Source organism: Arachis ipaensis, chromosome B05 (assembly GCF_000816755.2).
Source record: "Arachis ipaensis cultivar K30076 chromosome B05, Araip1.1, whole genome shotgun sequence".
NCBI lineage: Eukaryota > Viridiplantae > Streptophyta > Magnoliopsida > Fabales > Fabaceae > Arachis > Arachis ipaensis.
Window position 1 is genome coordinate 24,396,999 of NC_029789.2, and position 10,423 is coordinate 24,407,421.

The 10,423-nt window shown below is 39.1% G+C and overlaps 2 protein-coding genes across 2 annotated transcripts; both read left to right on the plus strand.

Annotated features, from left to right (window-relative positions):
- LOC110271848 lies at nt 1,934-2,768 on the plus strand. Its single transcript, XM_021123409.1, has 3 exons — nt 1,934-2,405; nt 2,477-2,567; nt 2,680-2,768. Exons 1-3 carry the CDS (start codon nt 2,116-2,118, stop codon nt 2,695-2,697), a joined length of 399 nt encoding a protein of 132 aa, XP_020979068.1. The 5' UTR covers nt 1,934-2,115; the 3' UTR covers nt 2,698-2,768.
- Nucleotides 7,067-8,121, plus strand: LOC110262779. Its single transcript, XM_021103480.1, has 3 exons — nt 7,067-7,758; nt 7,830-7,920; nt 8,033-8,121. Exons 1-3 carry the CDS (start codon nt 7,469-7,471, stop codon nt 8,048-8,050), a joined length of 399 nt encoding a protein of 132 aa, XP_020959139.1. The 5' UTR covers nt 7,067-7,468; the 3' UTR covers nt 8,051-8,121.

Sequence of the window (10,423 nt, forward strand, 5' to 3'; positions counted from 1 at the left end):
ATCAAGTTCATTTGAATAGACATTTCCTACAGGTCCTTATATATTGGATGATGAATCGCTGTTTTTGACATAAAAATTCTGCACAGTATAAGCAGTTAACTATCCAAGTTTAAGCTATAGAGACTAATTGAAAATTTGTGCACAATAAAAGAACTTTATTAGAGCTTTTAAACTATAGAGATTTCCGAATTAATCAATGCTAAATTAAACTAAAAAATGCATATAGCACCATACTTGGATCCGTGGTGGAGATAGAAGCCACTCCATCGAAGTGACAGGAATCAGGAGTCTTTCCCTTCTTAGGTGCACCATTTGCATTAAAGAATCCCCAATTCTTCTCAGACAATGGCCCCAGCTTCATATCCTCGTTGTAGAGCTCATAAATGCAAATGCTAGCAGCAATTTCAGGATACTTGGGAGTTCCAGTTTGGTTCAGCACATGCTTTATTAGATTGCTATTGTAAGTATTTGCAGTGTCGATTGTTGCATCAGGCTCGTTAGATCCACCTTTCGAGGGCCATCCGGATTCAGTTACTACCACAGGAATGTTAGTGTAATTTAGAAAAAGCATGGCAAATTATGCTGCATCAACCATAGCATGGAAGCACATTTTCATATATTGAAACATCAAAAGTCGCTTTCAATCTTGGTCATATTTCTACAAATCAGCTAGTAAAAAAAAAGGGTTCGTTCCAATCTGAATAAAACATGGTTAGAATTTTAAACATTATGAGACAAACAATCTGAACATCTCAAACCATGTAGAAATCAAACACATACGAATCCCAAATCAAACACAACCAAAAGAAAAAAGAAATCCTAAATAAAAAGGTTGAAGATGCAGTACCAGACAAAAACAAATATGCAGACGATCCCTAGAAGAGAGGATCGCTGACTGAGATATCCACCTTCCATGTCTCACCAAGGCTGTTGAAGCCCGCACTAGTAATCTTTGTTTCTCAGCAAGAAGGATTGACAAGGCTATCGAGGAGGGCACGAAGGAGAAGATAGTATTTAGGGTTTCTAATCGACATAGAGAGATGATGGGCGGGTTGAAGTGAATGAGACTAACTTCACTTTTTTGCTCAGAACCCATACATTTGTTTTCTTTTTATTTTTGGCGAGCTTCAGGCCCATTACCTGTAAGACCCAGAACTTTTGAAAAGTCTTATTATGATCAAGTCTCAAATCATATGGTTATTTATAGCCTTAATTTCAGAAATTATTTTATTAAAGATAATTAAGGCAATTTTTGATTTATTGGATTTGAGATAAGCTATGATTATTATCCAATTTTATAATTATTGGATTATTTTCCATATTCAGAGTATAAACTTGGTAATTGTGAAATAATAAGGATTTCCATATGATTTGAATTAAATAAGTAATATTTTCAATATTAATACTACTACTTTGGAAAATAAGGGATTTAATTATATTACTCCTAATTATTTGATTTGGGCATTTTATTGAAAGTAATTTGTAAAAATTGATGATTAAATAGTATTTTCTATATATAATTAGCGTTGGATTTAATTTGGGTTACAATTACCACATTATCCCTATTTTTATGTGAAATTACTAAAATGCCCCTAACCCTAATTTTAAAAAATGAAACCCTAACCCAGTAACCCGTACCCGACCCGGTTTCCCCTTTCTCCCACACTCAGCAGACCTCTTCCCCCCTTTTCTTCAATTCGATGCACAGCAGCCACAATGTTTCCCTCATCCAGCAACAGCAGCACCCCACGGTTTCTTTCCCTTTTCCATGAAAGAAATGAATCAGAAGCAAAAAGGGGGAGATGGAGCAGAGCTACGAACAGGGGAGGGACAAGCAGCGCTACTGTCGCCGGTCACCTCGCCGCCGTGCCCAGATCACGTCCAGCCCTCGTCACCGCCATTCGTCCTCAGCCTCATCACGTTCTTGCTTGACCGCTGCTGCTCCCATGTCCTCCAACGACGCTGCTGTTGTCGCCAATAGAGCCGCCACGAAGAGGAGGAAGGGCGCTGCTTCACGCCTCGCCGCCGTCGCTCCTCTGAAAGGGGCAAAAAGTGGTCGCCGTCAAGCATGACGGGTGGAGGAGAGGGAGAACTCACGTCTGAGACTAGGAGGAGATGTGGTTTCGTCGCTGTTGGGGTCTCACCGCCGCCGTCCCCGTGGTGGCTGGTGTCGTCGCCGGAGAAGACCACCGGAGTTGCTGTCTGCCTCTGCCTCAGGGTTCTGCAAGTTGCCGGAGCCCACTGCCGCCAGAGCTGTCCAGAACCACCGCTGTGGCTGCCGCTGGGACTGTGAACGGAAGGAGGAGATGCTGTTTCCGTTACAGCCACTCCCGGAGGAGAAGTCAACCGCGCCGCCGTTCCGAGTTGCCGGAGAACGCCACTGCCGCCACCGAGCTCCACTGGCGGTAAGGCTTTTAAGTTGAGTTTCCCTTCTGTTAAGTTTCCTGGAACTTCATTGTCGCTGCGTGTGGTTCAGATCGCCGCTGCTGCTTGGGGCTGACTGCCGGGCTGCTGCCGGGCCGGTTCGGAGACCGCCGCTGTTTCGGTTCAGCCGTTCCTTTGGTTCGGTAAGCGTTTCGATCTGAAAGCCCTCTAGTTACTGCTCTATTATACGTTGAGGAGTTGTAGCATTTGTTGTTATGAGAGTTAATCTCGGTTATTATTATATATTGCTATTAGAGTCATTGTGGTTGCTGAGAAAACGGTTTGGAGCTGAGGTTTTGGTAGTCGGGATTTTGATTGTTGATTTCGGGTCGAGGCAGAAAGGACGCTGTGATGCCTTTGAGTTATGGAATTTGCGTTTTGAGGTAGGGGCGCTTTCCAAAAACTATAGTTTATTATTGGAATTATTACATATGGGTACTGATGTGAGATATTGTGTACTTAGTGATTGTATCTGCCTTATGTATCAATTGATTGACTCGAATGACTATGGATGTTGGTTTGGCTGAATTGTAGTGTGGCTTGTGAAATGTAATGTTTGAAGTTGATTCTTTAAATATTTGAAATGAGTTTAATCCGTTGAGGATTGGTTTGAATTGAGTCAATATTTTGATGATGTGAAAGATAGAATGCTCTTGAAATTCAGCCTGGGTCGCTTTAATTACTCTGGCTTTGATGAATGATTTATTGCCGAACCGATTCTTTAAAGCTTTATAAATGAGTTAAACCGGTTGATATTGAGTTGATTTTTGAAATGGTTTCCTTGAGGTATGCCATTGAGGCGACTGTTGGATTTAGCTTACTTTTGAATTGATTTCTGGTTTGAGCTGTTGAAAAGGAGTGAGAAACAGTTTAGTTGGGACCCGAACCGGGTGGCAAAAGTCCAAGTTTTAGGAGAGGTGCTGCCGAAATTTCTATAAAATCCGAGTCTTTATTGAATGTTGTCTGGAAAAATGATGAGTTAAAGACTTCTACTATTTTATTTGAATTATCAAGAAAAGGATGATTCATACTTTTGAAATGAATTATTAAAGAGGAAATTGTGATTTAGTCTTGCTTCTTAAGAAAGACATTGTATCTCTTTCAGGAGAAAGTTATTTAGATGAAACCTGTGTTTTAAAGTTATTTGAATGTGAAACGGGTTTATGTCTTTGAATTTGACTTGGGGTTTCAATTAGAGAGTTTTAATGATTTTGAAAAGACCTGACTGTCTATTGACAAGTTTCATTTTGAAATGTTTTGAGAAAGGTTTTAAGTACTCCTTGAATTCTGAATTCTTGCAAGACTAAAACAAACCTTGAACAGTTGAAACGTTCTAGAATTTATCATGGGGGTTGAAGTTGGTTTTGCTTAAGTAAAGAAAACGGCTTTGAAAGAAGTAAATGATTACGTGACTCGGTTTGGCTTAGATCCTATTTTATTACTCAAATCAGAAAGTCAATGTTTTAATGATTTTAAATGAATTTGGCAAAATGAGTTATGTTATTCTCCCCTAAAGACTTGGGACTCTGCCGAGAAACTTTTGTTATGAAATCCCATTGTTGTATGGGTGATTTTGAATACTTTGAAATAAATCTTTAACTTTCCATGGTTTTGGAAGTTTTGGAAAGAGGAAGCCGAGAGTGGCTTATTTCAAAAAGGAAATTTTCCTTGAGTAAAATTGGCTTATGAGCCTGAGATAATTTGAGAAATGAGATCTTTAAAGCCAAGGCTGAAAAGAGTTGAAACTTGATTTCAAAGTGAAATGAATTGAGAAAATGATTTATGGCTTAAATGCCGATTTCATGAATTTGATGATTTTGAATGTGGAAGTGCTGTTTTATTATGAGCCGGAATGACTATGTATAATTATGAATATTGACTGGTTCTGGATTGAACCGTGAGCCGGAATGGCTGTGTGTGATTATCAATATTGGCTGGTTCTGGACTGAACCGTAAGCCGGATGGCTGAGATGGATGTTGATCCATGGATGAGAATGAATGCATGTATATGCTGAATTACTGATAATTGTGATTTTTGCACTTCCACTATTGGAGATGAGGGTTTCCCTGGGTAGTAGCAATGGCTAGCCACCATGTGCTCCAGGTTGAGACTCGAAACTCTGTTAACCCAATGTCGTAAGTGTGGCCGGACACTGTGAAAGGCCCGGATGACTTTTCAGAAAAGATTTCCGACTTTACTTTTATTGTAAACCGTTGTTTTTGAAAAGAGGCATAAGACGGTTATAAATCACTGGCACGGTTTATCTTCATGTATCCTATTACAGTAATTCCCAAAAACCCTCTACTGAGAACCCTTTCGAGGATGATGTTCTCACCGCCCTACATTTTTCCCCTTTCAGGATATGGGCGCAGAAGTTACGAAGAGTTTATTTAGTTGTGGTTGAAATGCTCTGTATTGCTTTAGACTATTATTTGTACCCTCGCCTTTATCTTGAGATATTCTGTAAGAGGGATAGGAATTGTATTGTCTAATGCTTGTAATATTAATTATATATATGTATATATATATGGATGTACTCTTTATGAGCTTTTGTAAGTTGTATGGTACTTATGGATGTACGTTATCGAACGAAAGTATCTTTAGGAGCGGTATTGCGGTTTAAAGTTTTAAACAGGCTCATATTTTAGTATTAAATAGTATAAGTGTCGTCGTAATATCCAAGCTATCAGAGTTGCGCAGCCGGAAGCGTGAGCTTTGGTAGTCAGGGTGTTACATTATGGTATCAGAGCAGTTCTTCCTGTAGAGCCTGAGGAATGGACTGACTATGCTTCAGTTGCATGCTCTAAGCGTTTGTCATGGAATAGGTCTTGTCAAACGACGAGAATTAGAGCTTTATGCACATGACGATCTATTGATTAACGTTGTTAGTCTTGCATTGCATAATTCTTGGTATTAAGTTTGGCCGGCTTAATACTAGTGAATTATGTATATGAAAGCACTAATGGGTTGTCATATCCTTACGTGAGTCAGTTTGATTCGTTTCAAGTTAGTGCATTGTTTATTCTCTCATTATCTCTACAAGAGTTTTTAGTCAAAGATTTATCATTGAGAAATTACAAATGATTGAGTTGTCTTTTTCTATGACTTTTGTATTCTTTTGGATCAATTGAAAGCTTATTTGATGTCTCATGCCTAGTGGATCTTATTTGAACTATTTTGGTTTAAGATCCTTTCTTGCAAGGCTTGACTCATTTTTAGTGCATCTTAAACTTCTTGAATGTTCTTCTGAAATGGTGATTTCAAGAATACTTTTGGAGTCTTGTTTTGAACCTTTTAAAGGAATTTTGAATTTTCTTTGAAGAAATATTAAACGGAATTTATTTTCTGTTGCTTGATTGAGATTGAAACCATTGCCCAATTTTGACGAAATTAATTTAAAGTTGGCATGCGCTATTTTAAATGAGGTTTTGGAAAGCTTCCTTGTTTAGTGGAAACCGGTTTGTTTGTAACACACCACTTATTTCCTTACCAGATTGTAAGCGAATTTTTATCTCGGAACTTCTTTTCTAAAAAGAGTTTAACTTTCTCTTTTGTCCTTACTATAAATGTTATCCACGCTTGTTTGAATATGGACTTTGAGAATTTTTGAACAAGCATTTGAGTTTTCTTCCGAGTCTTCTGAACTACTTTTGGCTAAGATTGTGCACCTGACTATCTTTCTAAAATATTTGAGGAAATATTTTGGCTCTTAGCCAAACTTGTGTATATTTTGTTTTAAAACTCTACATAATCTACTTCAACGTGAAATTGATTTAGAGCAAAGCCACATTTATGCTTTTGTTACTCTCTTGAAGAATGTTTATTACTTGACTTTCTTCTAAACTGCGAAGTGATTTTTCCGCAAGTTTTCGATTCTTTTATGAACAATGTATTTGGAAGTATTTTTAATCATGTTCTTAAGTTCTATGAGCTTTGCCTTGGGTTTGAGATATTCTCTTCTGTAAACCTCATACTTCTTCGACTCAGTTTGAATTTGTTCCAAACCAATGCGCTGATTTTCTTCCTATGGATCCTATTGAATTTCTTTGATCCAAGGGTTATCTTTGAAGTTGTCAATTGAATTGTATTTAGCAAACTTCATTGCTTGAGCATCCTTGTTTATCTAGAATTGGATACACTCGCTCAAATCTATGAGTATTATTGTTGACATTTATCTCTCATTTCTAAATCTTGTATCCTTCTGAGTAGACTCGAGAATTGTTTTGATATCACATGCGACTTGTAGACGTAGTAATGCGATGCGTTAGTTCTTTAAGACGTGATATATGTATACGGAAGGTGAAGCGGTAGGTGTGCAACGTTGAGTTGTGGGTGATTTGTTTCTTGCAAGCGGGTTTGCGATCGTTAGGCTTATGATCGGATATGGGGATTGTAAAGTGCTTGATGGAGTGGGAAGGTTGAAGCTTTGAGGTTGAGATGAGATATAATTAGCGTTGGATTTAATTTGGGTTTCAATTACCATATTATCCCTATTTTTATGTGAAATTACTAAAATGCCCCTAACCCTAATTTTAAAAAATGAAACCCTAACCCAGTAACCCGTACCCGACCCGGTTTCCCCTTTCTCCCACACTCAGCAGACCTCTTCCCCCCTTTTCTTCAATTCGATGCACAATAGCCACAATGTTTCCCTCATCCAGCAACAGCAGCACCCCACGGTTTCTTTCCCTTTTCCATGAAAGAAATGAATCAGAAGCAAAAAGGGGGAGATGGAGCAGAGCTACGAACAAGGGAGGGACAAGCAGCGCTACTGTCGCCGGTCACCTCGCCGTCGTGCCCAGATCGCGTCCAGCCCTCGTCACCGCCATTCGTCCTCAGCCTCATCGCGTTCTTGCTTGACCGCTGCTGCTCCCATGTCCTCCAACGGCGCTGCTGTTGTCGCCAATAGAGCTGTCACGAAGAGGAGGAAGGGCGCTGCTTCACGCCTCGCCGCCGTCGCTCCTCTGAAAAGGGCAAAAAGTGGTCGCCGTCAAGCATGACGGGTGGAGGAGAGGGAGAACTCACGTCTGAGACTAGGAGGAGATGGGGTTTCGCCGCTGTTGGGGTCTCACCGCCGCCGTCCCCGTGGTGGCTGGTGTCGTCGCCGGAGAAGACCACCGGAGTTGCTGTCTGCCTCTGCCTCGGGGTTCTGCAAGTTGTTCGAGCCCACTGCCGCCAGAGCTGCCCAGAACCACCGCTGTGGCTGCCGCTGGGACTGTGAACGGAAGGAGGAGATGCTGTTTCCGTTACAGCCACTCCCGGAGGAGAAGTCAACCGCGCCGCCGTTCCGAGTTGCCGGAGAACGCCACTGCCGCCACCGAGCTCCACTGGCGGTAAGGCTTTTAAGTTGAGTTTCCCTTCTGTTAAGTTTCCTGGAACTTCATTGTCGCTGCGTGTGGTTCAGATCGCCGCTGCTGCTTGGGGCTGACTGCCGGGCTGCTGCCGAGCCGGTTCGGAGACTGCCGTTGTTTCGGTTCAGCCGTTCCTTTGGTTCGGTAAGCGTTTCGATCTGAAAGCCCTCTAGTTACTGCTCTATTATACGTTGAGGAGTTGTAGCATTTGTTGTTATGAGAGTTAATCTCGGTTATTATTATATATTGCGATTAGAGTCATTGTGGTTGCTGAGAAAACGGTTTGGAGCTGAGGTTTTGGTAGTCGGGATTTTGATTGTTGATTTCGGGTCGAGGCAGAAAGGACGCTGTGATGCCTTTGAGTTATGGAATTTGCGTTTTGAGGTAGGGGCGCTTTCCAAAAACTATAGTTTATTATTGGAATTATTACATATGGGTACTGATGTGAGATATTGTGTACTTGGTGATTGTATCTGCCTTATGTATCAATTGATTGACTCGAATGACTATGGATGTTGGTTTGGCTGAATTGTAGTGTGGCTTGTGAAATGCAATGTTTGAAGTTGATTCTTTAAATATTTGAAATGAGTTTAATCCGTTGAGGATTGGTTTGAATTGAGTCAATATTTTGATGATGTGAAAGATAGAATGCTCTTGAAATTCAGCTTGGGTCGCTTTAATTGCTCTGGCTTTGATGAATGATTTATTGCCGAACCGATTCTTTAAAGCTTTATAAATGAGTTAAACCGGTTGATATTGAGTTGATTTTTGAAATGGTTTCCTTGAGGTATGCCATTGAGGTGACTGTTGGATTTAGCTTACTTTTGAATTGATTTCTGGTTTGAGCTGTTGAAAAGGAGTGAGAAACAGTTTAGTTGGGACCCGAACCGGGTGGCAAAAGTCCAAGTTTTAGAGGAGGTGCTGCCGAAATTTCTATAAAATCCGAGTCTTTATTGAATGTTGTCTGGAAAAATGATGAGTTAAAGACTTCTACTATTTTATTTGAATTATCAAGAAAAGGATGATTCATACTTTTGAAATGAATTATTAAAGAGGAAATTGTGATTTAGTCTTGCTTCTTAAGAAAGACATTGTATCTCTTTCAGGAGAAAATTTATTTAGATGAAACCTGTGTTTTAAAGTTATTTGAATGTGAAACGGGTTTATGTCTTTGAATTTGACTTGGGGTTTCAATTAAAGAGTTTTAATGATTTTGAAAAGACCTGACTGTCTATTGACAAGTTTCATTTTGAAATGTTTTGAGAAAGGTTTTAAGTACTCCTTGAATTCTAGGATAAATATTCACCAGTGAGGGTGATGGATATGGATCATGATTATGATCAAGCTTATGATGAGTATGACTCGAGTTGGGGATGCACGACAGAGGGACAGTCCAATGGTTAGCTACCGGGACTTGTCGGGTTGGCTCTATAACCGACAGATGATATCATCAGCCACTAGGGACAGGCATGCATCATATGCATTTGTGTGACATTGGTTGGGTGTGCATATTATACTTGGTTTGCCTATGTGATTAATTGCTAAATGTTCTACTTGTAATAACTGTTTGTTTGTGCTTGAACTTCCTATCTGTGTTTGCATCTGGGACTCTGTTGGATTTGTGGTGACTGGTTGTTGGTTGGATTGTTTGGGCCTAGGGCCGTGGTTGAAAAGAGATGAACTGATGGTTGATTTCGGTTTTGTGTTTCTGGTTTGGAATAAAATTATGAAAGGCTATTTTGGTTCCGCATAGATAAACTGTTTTGAAAGGCTTTTGAGTTTTGAGAATTGAATGGTTCCCTTTTCAGAAAAGATTTCTGACTTTACTTTTATTGTAAACCGTTGTTTTTGAAAAGAGGCATAAGACGGTTATAAATCACTGGCACGGTTTATCTTCATGTATCCTATTACAGTAATTCCCTTTGTTGCTTAGCAAGAAGGATTGACAGGGCTATCGAGGAGGGCACGAAGGAGAAGATAGTATTTAGGATTTCTAATCGACATAGAGAGATGATGGGCGGGTTGAAGTGAATGAGACTAACTTCACTTTTTTGCTCAGAACCCATACATTTGTTTTCTTTTTATTTTTGGCGAGCTTCGGGCCCATTACCCGTTTCTATCAACACGCAATCCGGCAGCCTGAGATATCTACCCAATTACAATTCTTATTGAATTTTGAAAATATATTCTTTAAAAAAAATTAACTCAAAAACTAACACACCGTAAAATAGTACCAAATTAATTAAATATAAAAGAATTATTAAAATTTTTAAAACTGATATGCAAAAATATAATAAAATTACTTAGAACGTAGTTTAAAAGTTTAAAACTTTAAAAGTTGTAAATTATAAAAATGCTCCATTAGTTTACACTAATAAAATGACAGCAATTGTTAAATAATATTATAATATTTTGTATAAAAAATAAAATAAAACTAATAAGACATAAAATACCATTAAAATAATAAACTAATAAGACATAATATTATAATTATTTAGCTACCTGACAAATATGTAATAGATGTAAAAGGAAACAGTAGATGATGCAAACTTCAAATTAAATAGTGAAGGTGGCAAAAAGCAAATAAAGAGGCTAACTATTGTTATTGGTGTTAATATTTTGCCAAATTATGGTTGCGTGCACTGTA